The sequence below is a fragment of the Phyllobates terribilis genome, unplaced genomic scaffold (genome assembly GCF_046119375.1).
Source record: "Phyllobates terribilis strain yellow unplaced genomic scaffold, ASM4611937v1 Scaffold_4__5_contigs__length_816908805, whole genome shotgun sequence".
Lineage (NCBI taxonomy): Eukaryota > Metazoa > Chordata > Amphibia > Anura > Dendrobatidae > Phyllobates > Phyllobates terribilis.
The window spans coordinates 742,606,733-742,622,200 of record NW_027362764.1 but is presented as its reverse complement, the minus strand read 5'-3'; the positions used below and the strand labels follow the sequence as shown (position 1 = coordinate 742,622,200).

The 15,468-nt window shown below is 43.1% G+C and overlaps 1 protein-coding gene across 4 annotated transcripts in view; it reads right to left on the bottom strand.

Annotated features, from left to right (window-relative positions):
• TAF2 (TATA-box binding protein associated factor 2) overlaps positions 1-15,468 on the bottom strand; it is a 249,454-nt gene that overhangs the window by 86,246 nt on the left and 147,740 nt on the right. For all 4 annotated transcript variants that reach the window (XM_073679808.1, XM_073679810.1, XM_073679809.1 and 1 more), the window contains exon 11: positions 3,658-3,793. In XM_073679808.1, the coding sequence (XP_073535909.1) occupies positions 3,658-3,793 (136 nt within the window). The remainder of the gene's footprint in view (positions 1-3,657; positions 3,794-15,468) is intronic.

Sequence of the window (15,468 nt, the reverse complement as noted above, 5' to 3'; positions counted from 1 at the left end):
ACAATGCACCGAGCTTGAATGATGGCAAACAATACGGATAGCAGAGCCCATGCGGAGCCTCAGAGCAATAGATCCGACCAACGTGCTGCTTGGCTATGATTTCTTGATATGCTTTGCATTAGTTTCCAGTGAGCATTACCCTTTCACCAATAAGTTGCCACAGCGGTTAGGCTGGTGGTCAGGACGTCATCACTTGTGGTCCGGCGGAGACTGGAGCAGATTCCCAGAGAGAATATAACTTCTTTTATCCAGATGAATACTCACTGTAAAAATCTTTTTAAAGAGTCTGGAAAACCCCATCATACAATAGGTTATTTTCTGACACATTAAAAGGGGCTATCCACGTCCACATCGGGAGGCGAGAGGCACAACTGTAAAGGGCAATCCAGGTCTTATTTTATAAATCAGATTAGGATACCCGGCGGCAAAGCACAATATCAGGAGGTGAGAAGATGCCTTGTCAATAGCACCTCTCATCTTTAAGTCACAAATTCTCCAACGATATGTGCTGGCCAAAAAATGGGAAGAAAAAATGAAAATTATGTTATAGCCACCACTAAAAAAAAAAAAATACGGCTCCTCGGCGCCCTCGAAATGGGACAAGCAAAGCAAGAGTAAAACTTCGCACACGTCTGGTCTATGATCCTACATGTTTCTCTGTCGATGTGCTATCATCAGCCCCGGGAGCTCGTCGACTCTCCGACATGCCGGGCCAGAGTCAATACTATATTACATTTATTTTGGATGAATCTAGATAGGAGGCTGTAATCGGAGCAGGGAGCGGAGGTAAATCATCCCGTTATTAGCGGCTGCTCTAATGTCGGCCCCGTCTACTACAACACTCGATTGCTTGTGCGTCGATCAAACGCTTAACAAGAAAGACAAGTGTTCTTCTTGGCTGCGAGTGACATATTCTGCTGTTAATCCTGAGTGGGCGATGCTGAGAATTACAAAAAGTGCAAACCATAACATATTAAAGACGGGATCAAAGGCTCCTCGAAAACCAAACACATCAAATGGAAAACAGCAGAGACAGGTGGACAGTAATGGGGGTGACATCAAGCCCGCACAGTACATGTATCATCACAGGAGAGAAGACAAATGTATCACTGCTGGGGGTCCCATCGCAGTGCCACAGACTATGAATGGACACTTCTCTGGTCTAGGGATCGGTGGTGGTCACAGAGATGGGTGAGAAGTGTGTGATGAACGACTACTAGGAATGGAGGTCCCATCGCAATCCCATAAACTAAGAAAGGAGCTTCTTATTCTAGTGATAGACGGTGGTCATAAATATTAACACGTTTATCATTAAACCCTATAAAACAGCTGACAAATACTTTATAAAAAATAAATATCTTAAAAAAGCCTTTTCCCCTAAAACCCCCAAAACATTCAAATGCTTGACCCACAAAACAAATATTTAAAGGCTCCTTTTAACATAATGTCAAGTTTTCTAACTTTGTTTTTGAACTTTACTTGCTGTCAAAGAATAGAAACAGCCATGTTTACATCCAGAGACTGAAAACCTGAACCTTTCATTTTTAAGAAAAGGCGCTGGAGTCTCGTTCCCATATATTCAGCCATCGGTCCCCACCCCCACACTGTCATTTCAATTCAAACACCAATTTCTGTAAATCTGACATCGGGGGCATATGCTAGGGGGTGGATTTCATCAATTCCCAGCCTGCGCTTATTGTTCGTTGCTGTACATTTACAATATAAGCTGCAAAAATTCATAAACACATTTCTTAGAGCTGATGAAAATAGTTGTCAGGTATTCGCACACGATCCAGATTACTTACAGAGACAACCCACTGTGATCTCCGGAGCGAAAAGCTCTCTGCTGCCCCCTATCGTCCGTACAACTGCACGATTGGCCGACGATCAATACAGGACGCCCGCAGGCTGCTCTCACTTATTAGTTATTGGAAAGAAAACAGTGAGTGCCTGGCGTACACACCTCCTTCCAACACATGTAATATATGTATACACGCACGATCACTGTTAGCTTCGCGATAACCCAAGAAGATTATTCGCTGCCACCACCAATCAGTTCTGGCTGATTGGACGCCTTATCGGTAGCGTGTGGCTTCGGGGAAGGAACCATTACAGAGCAAAAGAAACAGAACTATTAAATTTTATATTTAATCCAAATGGGGGGAATGTTTAGGAAAAATATACAAAAGATTTTCCAAAAGGGGGACAAAACAATACAGCATATACAGTGAAGGAAATAAGTATTTGATCCCTTGCTGTTTTTGTAAGTTTGCCCACTGACAAAGACATGAGCAGTCTATAATTTTAAGGGTAGATTAATTTTAATATTGAGAGATAGAATATCCAAAAAAATCAAGAAAATCACACTGTATACATTAGAGAAATTTATCTCTAATTTCGGTGATAATTTCCTCGCTCGATGATTGCAGAAGTTAGCAAGTAATGCCATATTTTTTATTGCGATTTTACCTTTCTTTAGAGACAAAACACGACATGACTGCTGACCGTTATGTTTGCCCTCTTGCGCTACAGCTCACCGGCGGGGCTCACAGACACGGAAAAATATGCATACTGTTCATTAGTTAACACCGCTGCTAAAAATGTGTCCCATCACAATCGAAATTATATAACTTCCGATATTCCATATTTCATTTTGGTGTCTAAGCATCTGCCTCATGTGCAGCTGGGAACGTCCCGACTATTGTAAGGAGTGAGACAGATTCCCTTTGAAACCTTAATGAAATGTTGACTCTCTCTCTCAGGTGGCATACTCATTACCACTTAATCAGATACACAACTCCTTCAGTCTTCGGTCCTTACGTTCAAAGGTATCTATTCTTCACAAATATCTTTTTTACCAGGAGCTCAATTCTGAATGGTAATTAGCCAGGATAATTGAGTTTGCCACTAGTGTGAACTGCCATTTGCATAGAAGCAGCTTGTTTAGATTGCTAGCTCTTCTCCTTTGACAAATGGTATAGGGGAGGGGGGAAGATGGGTTTGGAGGGAGAGAGAGATTATTAATATTTTCTATGACAATGGTGTTCTTTAAAATTAATGTCAGAATGGCTGTATAATCCTTCATGAAAGTTTAACAATATTTGCTTTCTTTGTCTGATTGCCTCCCTCCTCCCTGTTGCGGCTGAACCTCCTGTCACTTAGCCTGATTAACAGCTCCTCAGTGTCCCTCCTCACCACTGCTGAGATCTTGAGCTACTGTCAGTGAGGTTGGGTGGAGATTGAATACATTTGGACTCGTGAGGTGTGTTACACTAGCTCGACTCCTAAAATGCTCCTTTTAATATCTGGGCAATAACGCCATTCTGACAAAGGTTTCCAAAGTAACCACAACAACCTCATCAGGACCAAGATAATGAATGCACTCCGTATTGTGAAATCTGACAACAGATCCTCTATTGGCTGATTGGCACCCGCTGGCCATGCGCAGCATCGGAGAACGCTACAGTCCTGGCAGCTTTACCTCCTGACTTTCAATGATTACATCACTAACGAACTGAGGGGGTGCGTGACATCACAGAACAGCAAAAGTTACAGCTCCGAGAATGTGACGTCTCAGAATCGAAAATACATGTTACTACTTGGCGGAGCGAATAATGAATATGGCAGGCAAAGTCTTCTGTGTCTGCGGCCACTTACCTGCAGCATGAACTCCATACTGATGCGATTCTCAATCAGCCGCATCACCAGGTGAGATTTACACTGGAACATGTTGTAATACTCCCAGGACAATGTATGCGGGTGTTTTATCGAGAAGTGAAGGTGGGAACAAGGACTGAAAATACAAGAGGTGAAAAATCACAAACTACAGGAAAAAAAACAAAACAAAATATCCAAATGTTACATTTCTATTCCAAAAGCAGAAGCTGCAGGGAGAAAAAGTTATATCCTCCCTGCACCTGTCTTATTATAGTCATTGGGGCGGTTATAGTCACTGCTCACTTTACCACGAGGGCGCTGTAATGGCTTCCAGGCTCTTTGACAGCTTGCGCTGCGCACACAAACACTGCACACCGCGTTCACCGTATAGTAAGCAGTGACTGTATCTGCTCCCTGCACCGCCCTGATGGCTGGAAGCAAGCGGCTGCAGGGAGGATATAACTTCATTTTCTCCCTTTACCCGCTGCTCCAATAAGCGAGCCTTCGCAAGATTTCAATGCTTTTTTCCTGCAGATGAATCCTATATGTACAGGTAAATTTTGTTTTTCTTTATAAGGTAGGTGCCAGGTTCTCTTTACTGTGTCGTATAAAGAATAATGTTAAGGATTCAAAATGTTGAGCCAAATGTTACCCTCTTTACTAATGGTCCATATGCCATACCAGTATATGGACGGTAGAGCTCGGTAAGGGCTCTTTCACATATCACATTTTTGGGCAAGAATTTTACAGAAAAATCATGGACCCATTACAATTAATGTGGCCTTTTCGCTTTATTCAATTGGGCTCAAAAATTGTGTATATTATACAGTGAAGGAAATAATTATTTGATCCCTTGCTGTTTTTGTTAGTTTGCAAAGACAAAGACATGAACAGTCTATAATGTTAAGGGTAGGTTAATTTTGACATTGAGAGATAGAATATCCCCAAAAAAAAAAAAATCAAGAAAATCACATTGTATAAATTAGATACATTTATTTGCATTTTGCAGTGAGAAATAAGTATTTGATCCCCTACAAACCAGTTTGAGTTCTGGCTCCTACAGACCAGTTAGACCCTCTTAATCAACTCATTACCTGCATTAAAGACAGCGGTCTTACATAGTCACCTGGATAAAAGACTCCTGTCCACAGACTCCATTAATCAGTCAGACTCTAACCTCTACAACATGGGCAAGACCAAAGAGCTTTCTAAGGATGTCACTGACAAGATCATAGACCTGCACAAAGCTGGAATGGGCTACAAAACCATAAGTAAGACGCTGGGTGAGAAGGAGACAACTGTTGGAGAAATAGTAAGAAAATGGAAGAAATACAAAATGTTTGTCAATCAACATCGATCTGGGGCTCCATGCAAAATCTCACCTTGTGGGGTATCCTTGATCATGAGGAGGATGCAAGATCAGCCTAAAACTACACGGGGGGGAACTGGTTAATGAACTCAAGGCAGCTGGGATCACAGTCACCAAGAAAACCATTGATAACACATTATGCCTTAAAGGTTTAAAATCCTGCTGTGTCTGCAAGGTCCCCCTGCTCAAGAAGACACATGTGCAGACCCGTCTGAAGTTTGCCAATGAACACCTGGATGATTCTGTGAGATATTGGGAGAAGGTGCTGTGGTCAGATGAGACAAAAACTGGGCTCAACTCAAAGTGTTTGGAGGAAGAGAAATGCTGCCTATGACCCAAAGAACACCGTCCCCACTGTCCAGCATGTAGGTGGAAACATTATGTTTTGGGGGTGTTTATCTGCTAAGGGCACAGGACTACTTCACCACATCAATGGGAGAATGGATGGAGCCATGTACCGTAAAATCCTGAGTGACAACCTCCTTCCCTCCGCCAGAACATTAAAAATGGGTCGTGGCTGGGTCTTCCAGCAAGAGAATGACCCAAAATCTACAGCCAAGGTAACAAAAGAGTGGCTCAAAAAGAAGCACAGTAAGGTCATGGAGTGGCCTAGCCAGTCTCCAGATCTTAATCCCATAGAAAACTTATGGAGGGAGTTGAAGCTCCGAGTTGTCAAGCGACAGCCTCAAAATCTGAATGATTTAGAGATGATCTGCAAAGAGGAGTGGACCAAAATTCCTCCTGACATGTGCACAACCCTCATCATCAACTACAAAAAACGTCTGACTGCTGTGCCTGCCAACAAGGGTTTTGCCACAGTGATCAAATACTTATTTCTCACTGCAAAATACAAAAAAATGCATCTAATTTATACAATGTGATTTTCTTGAGTCTTTTTTGGGATATTCTATCTCCAAATGTTAAAATTAACCTACCCTTAAAATTATAGATTGTTCATGTCTTTGTCAGTGGGCAAACTTACAAAAACAGCCCTTCACATATTATATATACAGTACCGACCAAAAGTTTGGACACACCTTCTCATTTAAAGATTTTTCTGTATTTTCATGACTATGAAAATTGTACATTCACACTGAAGGCATCAAAACTATGAATTAACACATGTGGAATTATATACTTAACAAAAAAGTGTGAAACAACTGAAAATATGTCTTATATTCTAGGTTCTTCAAAATAGCCACCTTTTGCTTTGATGACTGCTTTGCACACTCTTGGCATTCTCTTGATGAGCTTCAAGAGGTAGTCACTGGAAATGGTTTTCACTTCACAGGTGTGCCCTGTCAGGTTTAATAAGTGGGATTTCTTGCCTTATAAATGGGGTTGGGATCATCAGTTGTGTTGTGCAGAAGTCTGGTGGATACACAGCTGATAGTCCTACTGAATACACTGTTAGAATTTGTATTATGGCAAGAAAAAAAGCAGCTAAGCAAAGAAAAACGAGCGGCCATCATTACTTTAAGAAATGAAGGTCAGTCAGTCCGAAAAATTGGGCAAACTTTGAAAGTGTCCCCAAGTGCAGTTGCAAAAACCATCAAGCGCTACAAAGAAACTGGCTCCCATGAGGACCGCCCCAGGAAAGGAAGACCAAGAGTCACCCCTGCTTCTGAGGATAAGTTTATCCGAGTCACCAGCCTCAGAAATCGCAGGTTAACAGCAGCTCAGATTAGAGACCAGGTCAATGACACACAGAGTTCTAGCAGCAGACACATCTCTACAACAACTGTTAAAAGGAGACTTTGTGCAGCAGGCCTTCATGGTAAAATAGCTGCTAGGAAACCACTGCTAAGGACAGGCAACAAGCAGAAGAGACTTGTTTGGGCTAAAGAACACAAGGAATGGACATTAGACCAGTGGAAATCTGTGCTTTGCTGTTTTTTTCTCACTTCAACTCTCACAAAAAATGCATTGAAAAGAAACTAAGTACAATAGACCCCAGCCCCGACGATGGGAAAATAAAATAGGTCTCAGAAAGTCGAGAGTCCAACCACTTTTTTTTTTTATTTTGCAAAGTTCAATTATTTTTAAGCCATACATATATGGATAGGTCTATATGACATACAAGTGCTTCTCACTAAATTAGAATATCATCAAAAAGTTAATTTATTTCAGTTCTTCAATATATGAGTTTCACTTTTTGTTATATAGAGTCATTACACACAGAGTGATCTATTTCAAGTGTTTATTTCTGTTAATGTTGATGATTATAGCTTACAGCCAATGAAAACACAAAAGTCATTATCTCAGTAAATTAAAATGATTAACAAAAAACACCTACAAAGGCTTCCTAAGCGTTTAAAAAAGTCCCTTAGTCTGTTTCAGTAGGCTCCACAATCATGGGAAAGACTGCTGACCTGACAGATGTCCAGAAGGCAGTCATTGACACACTCTCCACAAGGAGGGTAAGCCACAAAAGGTCTTTGCTAAAGAAGCTGGCTGTTCACAGAGTGCTGTATCCAAGAGTATTAACCCCTTACCAACGTGGTACATATTAGTACGCACCACGTCGGTACCCCCGGTTCAGCGCGGGCTCCGGCGCTGAGCCCGCACTGAACCGGGCACGTCAGCTGATTTATACAGCTGACATATGCCCGCAACAGCCGCGGGTAGAATCGCGATCCACCAACGGCTGTTAACCAGTTAAATGCCACTGTCAATCTCTGACAGCGGCATTTAACTCACGCTTCCAGGAAGCGCGTCACTGACTCCGCCCATCGGTGACCCCATCATGTGATCGTGGGTCACCGATGAGTAGGCATGACAACCCGGGGTCTGCAGTAGACCCCTGTGGTTGTCATGTCTAGACTGCTATGAGCGCCGCCCAGTGGTCGGCGCTCATAGTAAGTGAGCATTTCTGCTACACAGAGGTGATCTGCTCATGGCCTGTGTGTAACAGAAACGATCAGGCAAGTGCTGCTTCTAGCCTTCCATGGATATTATTGAAGCATGCAGAAAGTGTAAAAAAAAATGTTTTAAAAAATAAAAAAAATATAAAAAGTTTAAATCACCCCCCTTTCGCCCCATTCAAAATAAACAATAAAAAAAAAACCATGTACAAATATTCGGTATCGCCACGTTCAGAATCACCCGATCTATTAATTTAAAAAAAAAGAATTAATCCGATCGGTAAACGGCGTAACGAAAAAAAAATTCTAAACGTCAGAATTACGTTTTTTTGGTCGCCGCAACATTGCAATAAAATGCAATAACAGGCGATTAAAACATCACATCTGCCCCAAAATGGTATCAATAAAAACGTCAGCCCGGCGCGCAAAAAAAAGCCCTCACCTGGCCCTAGATCCCAAAAAATGGAGGCGCTACAGGTCTCGGAAAATGGCGACTTTTTTTTTTTTTTTTTTTTAACCACTTAAATAAAAAAGAACCTATACATGTTTGGCATCTATGAACTCATAATGACCTGGAGAATAATAATGGCAGGTCAGTTTTAGCATTCAGTGAACGTGGTAAAAAAAAAAAAAAACAACAACATCTATGGTATTGCATTTTTACCGCACTTGGAATTTTTTTCCCCGTTTTCCAGTACATGATATGGTAAAACCAGTGATGGCGTTCAAATGTACAACTTGTTCCGCAAAAAAAAAAGCCCTCACATGGCAATATTGACCCAAAAATAAAAAAAAATATGGCTCTGGGAACAAGCGGAGCAAAAAACGAAAACGCAAAAATGGAAAATGCTCTGGTCATTAAGGGGTTAACGGAAAGTTGAGTGGAAGGAAAAAGTGTGGTAGAAAAAGGTCCACAAGCAACCGGGATAACCGCAGCCTTGAAAGGATTGTTAAGAAAAGACCATTCAAAAATTTGGGGGAGATTCACAAGGAGTGGACTGCTGCTGGAGTCATTGCTTCAAGAGCCACCACACACAGACGTATCCAGGACATGGGCTACAAGTGTCACATTCCTTGTGTCAAGCCACTCATGACCAATAGACAACGCCAGAAGCATCTTACCTGGGCCAAGGAGAAGAAGACCTGGACTGTTCTCAGTGTCCAAGGTGTTGTTTTCAGACGAAAGTAAATTTTGCATTTCATTCGGAAATCAAGGTCCCAGAGTCTGGAGGAAGAGTGGAGAGGCCACAATCCAAGCTGCTGGAGGTCTAGTGTGAAGTCTCCACAATCAGTGATGGTTTGGGGAGCCATGTCATCTGCTGGTGGAGGTCCACTGTGTTTTATCAAGACCAAAGTCAGCGCACCCGTCTACCAGGACATTTTAGAGCACTTCATGCTTCCCTCTGCCGACAAGCTTTTTGGAGATGGAAATGTCATTCTCCAGCAGGACTTGGCCCCTGTCCACACGGCCAAAAGTACCAATACCTGGTTTACACACAACAGGATCACTGTGCTTGATTGGCAGCAAACTCGCCTGACCTTAACCCCATAGAGAATCTATTATAGAGAATCTATGGGGTATTGTCAAGAGGAAGATGAGAGACCCCAGACCCAACAATGCAGATGAGCTGAAGGCTGCTATCAAAGCCACCTGGGCTTCCATAACACCTCAGCAGGGCCACAGGATGATCACCTCCATGCCACATTGCCGCATTGATGCAGTAATTGATGCAAAAGGAGCCGACCAAGTATTGAGGGCATTTACTGAACATACATTTCAGTAGGACAACATTTCGGATTTTAAAAACATTTTTCAAGCTGCTGTTATAAAGTATTCTAATTTACTGAGATAATGACTTTTGTGTTTTCATTGGCTGTAAGCCATAATCATCAACATTAACAGAAATAAACACGTGAAATAGATCCCTCTGTGTGTAATGACTCTACACTGTGTGCAGAATTATTAGGCAAGTTGTATTTTAGAGGATTATTTTTATTATTGATCAACAACTATGTTCTCAATCAACCCAAAAGACTCAAACATCCAAGCTTAATATTTTTGGAAGTTGGAGTGTTTTTTTTTTAGATTTGGCTATCTTAGGAGGATATCTGTTTGTGGAGATAACTATTACTGTGCAGAATTATTAGGCAACTTAATAAAAACCAAATATAATCCCATCTCACTTGTTTATTTTCACCAGGTAAACCAATATCAGTGCACAAAATTTAGAAATAAACATTTCTGACATGCAAAACCAAAAACCTAAAAAAATTAGTGATCAATATAGCCACCTTTCTTTATGATGACACTCAACAGCCTTCCATCCATAGATTCTGTCAGTTGCTTGATCTGTTTTCGATCAACATTGCGTGCAGCAGCCACCACAGCCTCCCAGACACTGTTCCGAGAGGTGTACTGTTTTCCCTCCCTGTAGATCTCACATTTTATGATGGACCACAGGTTCTCTATGGGGTTCAGATCAGGTGAACAAGGGGGCCATGTCATTATTTTTTCTTCTTTTAGACCTTCACTGGCCAGCCACGCTGTGGAGTAGTTGGATGCATGTGATGAAGCATTGTTCTGCATGAAAATCAAGTTTTTCTTGAACGATACCGACTTCTTCCTGTACCACTGCTTGAAGAAGTTGTCTTATAGAAACTGGCAGTAGGTCTGGGAGTTGAGCTTCACTCCATCCACAACCCGAAAAGGTCCCACAAGTTCATCTTTGATGATACCAGCCCATACCAGTACCCCACCTCCACCTTGCTGGCGTCTGAGTCGGAGTGGAGCTCTCTGCCCTTTACTGATCCAGCCTCTGGCCCATCCATCTGGCCCATCAAGAGTCACTCTCATTTCATCAGTCCATAAAACCTTTGAAAAATCAGTCTTAAGATATTTCTTGGCCCATTCTTGACGTTTTATCTTATGTTTCTTGGTCATAGGTGGTGGTTTTTCTGCCTTCCTTACCTTGGCCATGTCCCTGAGTATCGCACACCTTGTGCTTTTTGATACTCCAGTAACGTTGCAGCTCTGAAATATGGCAAAACTGGTGGCGAATGGCATCTTGGCAGCTTCACGCTTGATTTTCCTCAATTCATGGGCAGTTATTTTGCGCCTTTTTTTGGCCAACATGCTTCTTGCTACCCTGTTGGCTATTTGCCATGAAACGCTTGATTATTCGGTGATCACTCTTCAAAAGTTTGGAAATTTCTAGACTGCTGCATCCCTCTGCAAGACATTTCACAATTTTGGACTTTTCAGAGCCCGTCAAATCTCTCTTCTGACCCATTTTGCCAAAGGAAAGGAAGTTGTCTAATAATTAAGCACACCTTATATAGGGTGTTGATGTCATTAGTCAACACCCCTCCTCATTACAGAGATGCACATCACCAGATTTACTTCATTGGTAGTTGGCTCTCCAGTCTATGCAGCTTGGAGTAGGACAACATGTATAAAAAGTATCATGTGATCAAAATACTCATTTGCCTTATAATTCTGCACGCAGTGTATATAATATATGAGTTTCACTTTTTGTATTTAAGAACTGAAATAAATTAACTTCTTGATGATATTCTAATTTAGTGATAAGCACCTGTGTGTATATGTATGTATATATATATATATATATATATATATATATATATATATATATATATATATATATTATATATATATATCTGCTTTACTTATGCTAGATAGGCACGTGTTTATGGAGGATATTCAGATTCTTCATGGACCTTTTCTATTTGTTATCTATAATAAAAAAGGTTTTGAATTTTAGCCAAGAACACTCCATTTTCTCCTGATCATTTATTAAAAACCAAATGCTATCCTGGACCAAATCCACAATAAGAAAATAAGCAATGAGCATGTGAATTCAGAACCAAAAAAAACAACACTCAAAAACCTGTGGAAAACGCATGGCAAAAAAAAACCCTGCAATGTGGGAACAAGCCACAAAGGGTTGAAGAACACCAACGTTGAGTAGTCCGTTCATGCCGTCTGTTCGCTGTTACTCCTTGCCTTTCGCCCACTCGATAGTAGCAGCTGGCTTTATTTTAGGACCTCTGTACTATACCGAGGTTACATATATTTTTCAGGGACAATTGCAGTAAGTTTTTACAGCGAGGTCCGGTCTATTCAGGATAATAATAAGCACCTTGTTCCATTTGCTTCTTTTACATTACACCAAAAAAAAAAAAAAGCGGTCGTGCTAATTTATGCAATTAAATGGCTCTTAGTGAAGGGATTAATTGAATATTTTTTCGTTGACCTTCTTAGTGAAAACTGGTGCGAGTCTGTTCATTTTGTCCTGATCGTTTGGGATCTTTCCAGCGCAGACGTGTAAACAGGCGGCTCTGAACAACCTGGATGATTTATAGGCGCTAAGTAAAGATTAATTTATAACTACTGGAAACTCCACAATAAATATGTGACCCCCTCATCTGCCACCATCCGGCCAGCATCTGACCAAATCTCTCATTAAAGGGATATTCCTATAATAAGCCATCGAGTGTGTCTGAGATGGGAATACCCCTATAACGTGACGCAGTGTATAGAACGGACCTTCAGTAATCTCCCATGTGGCTCATCAGTACACACGTCCATCCCTTGCGGTGACTGCTTTCCACTCCACTTTAAAGATATAAACACGTGGGGAGCGATTTTATTTTTACTTTAAATAGGTGAATTTTAATAAGTTAAAGCGAACGCTGTCAGTAAGAATATTCCTAGGAAACCTGAGGACCTGGGAGACGGGGCAGCTCACCACGTCTTATTCCGTCACCATCCTGGGCACCTTGTACCAAAATTCAGTGTAGTATTCATAAGCTCCTCTTAGCATCTCCCCAGCAGCACCATCCCCGCTGACTGACAGTGAAGAGCACAGGTGACCTCAGGGAGCGCAGCCTCTATCTCACGGTCAATAAACAGGAACGGTGCCGGTGGGGAAACGCTGAGAGGAGTCGAGGACCGGAAGTGAAGTGATACACCCCTCCACCCCAGTCCACCGATAACACCCCCTCCAGGGCATCAATACACCCCCCTCCCCAGTGCGCCGATACACCCCCCTCCCCAGTGCACCGATACACACCCCACTTGACGCACAGATCCACCCCCCACTCGACGCACAGATCCATCCCCCCACTCGACGCACAGATACATCCCCCCACTCGACGCACAGATACATCCCCCACTCGACGCACAGATACATCCCCCACTCGACGCACCGATATCCCCACTCCCCAGAGCACCGATAGACCCGCTCGCTCCCCAGTGCACCGATACACCCGCTCCCCAGTGCACTGATACACCCGCTCCCCAGTGCACTGATACACCTGGTCCCCAGTGCACCAATACACCAGCTACCCAGTGCACAGATACATCCCCCACTCAATGCACTGATACACCCACTCCCCAGCGCACCAATACACCCACTCCCCAGTGCACCAATACACCCGCTCCCCAGTGCACCAATACACCTGCTCCCCAGTGCACCAATACACCCGCTCCCCAGTGCACTGATACACCTGGTCCCCAGTGCACCGATACATCCCCCACTCAATGCACTGATACACCCACTCCCCAGTGCACCAATACACCCACTCCCCAGTACACCAATACACCCCCCCTCCCCAGTGCACCGATACACCTGCTCCCCAGTGCACCGATACACCTGCTCCCCAGTGCACCGATACACCTGCTCCCCAGTGCACCGATACACCTGCTCCCCAGTGCACCGATACACCTGCTCCCAAGTGCACCAATACACCTGCTCCCAAGTGCACCAATACACCTGATCCCAAGTGCACCAATACACCTGCTCCCCAGTGCACCAATACACCCGCTCCCCAGTGCACCAATACACCCACTCCCCAGTGCAACGCTACACCCCCGCTCCCCAGTGCAACGCTACACCCCCGCTCCCCAGTGCAACGATACACCCCCGCTCCCCAGTGCTCCGATACACCCGATCCCCAGTGCTCCAATATACCCGCTCCCCGGTGCTCCGATACACCCGCTCCCCAGTGCTCCGATACATCTCCCCTAATGCACTCATACATCCCCCACTCAATGCACTGATAGATCCCCCCAGCGACTCCTCTTATTAGTGTTTTCTATTGTTATGTATTACGCCATCCTTTATTACATAGCATCCTCTCTTGTTATGTGCAGCATCATCCCTTATTACATAGCATCCTCTCTTATGTACAGCACTGTCCCCTATTACATATTGTCTTTTATTGTTATGTATTGTGCCATCCCTTATTACATAGCATCCTCTCATTATGTACAGCGCCGTCCCTTATTCCATAGCATCCTCTCTTATGTTTAGCATCATCCCTTATTACATAGCATCCTCTAGTAATGTACAAAACCGTCCCTTATTAGATAGTCTTTGTTATATATTATGCCATCACTTATTACATATTGTCTTCTATAGTTATGTATTGTGCCATCCCTTATTACATAGTATTCTCTATTGTTATGTATGGCGCTGTATGGAAGGGAAAAAAATTGGCACAGCGCTGTTTCGGTCTCCTTGCATCTGTAGATGTGCACGAGAGCATGTGACTTTTCACATGAGCTCCCAAAAACATCATGCAACATGTCACACGGTACATCGGGTACTGGGGGCCCCACACACCCTAAACTGCTTGGGGTCCTGGCTACTCTTAATCCACCTCTATTTCTTCTATTTACCTGTCTTTCTCATATAACTATGATATCCCATACAGTCTGCTCATCCTTCCGTCCGGGGGAGTAGGGTATAATCTTTATTACCAGTGCTGCTGTTCAGGTGCTTTGTGCATTACTTCTATTCCCTGTACCAGTGATCTTTACAGGAGATCGTGTGGGGGCTGTGTGTGATACTGGGGGAGGAGTGAGAGGGTTTTAGGTGGAGTTACAGGTCTGTGCTCACTGCTGGCTTGCAGCCCAGCACAAGGAATGATGGGAAATGTAGTCAGATGAGAGCAGAGGATCCTGAAGAGGAAGTGATGGCTGTGAGAACACAGCTGATGCCAGGACACAGGATGTGGAGCAGAAAATAACATCAAACTGTCAAAAGTTTTATTCTTTTGCACCTATTACTTTGTGTGTCCAGTTCAACATGAAAAATTTGGTGAAAGGTCCTCTTTAAAACCTAAATTCCCATGACATAATAATAAATCTTATGGAGGGTCCAGGTCTATGGAGAGGGCTCAGGAGCTGAGCTCGCTCCATGCAGGGCAGGTGCCAGCTGTGTTATACAGACAGCACCTGCCTCAAACAGCAGTGAATGCAGAGAGCGCCAATCGCTACTGTTTATTCACTTAAAAGGTTACTCCATCTTCATAAATAAATGTTGTGGGATAGTGCTTGTAAACACAAGCAATTTTGCAATTTACTGTTTATTAAAATTTTAAGCCATTCTTTAGATATTGACACTTCTTTTTCCTTTTGTTTACAGCTTGTTGCCTTGGGGACCGACCACCCCTGAGTTTGTAAGCGCTCTTTTGAAGTTGGCTAGGATCGCAAACCTGAAGTGGCCGACTTCAGTGCAGCGTTTACAAACTAGGCGGCAGCGGTGGTCGGTC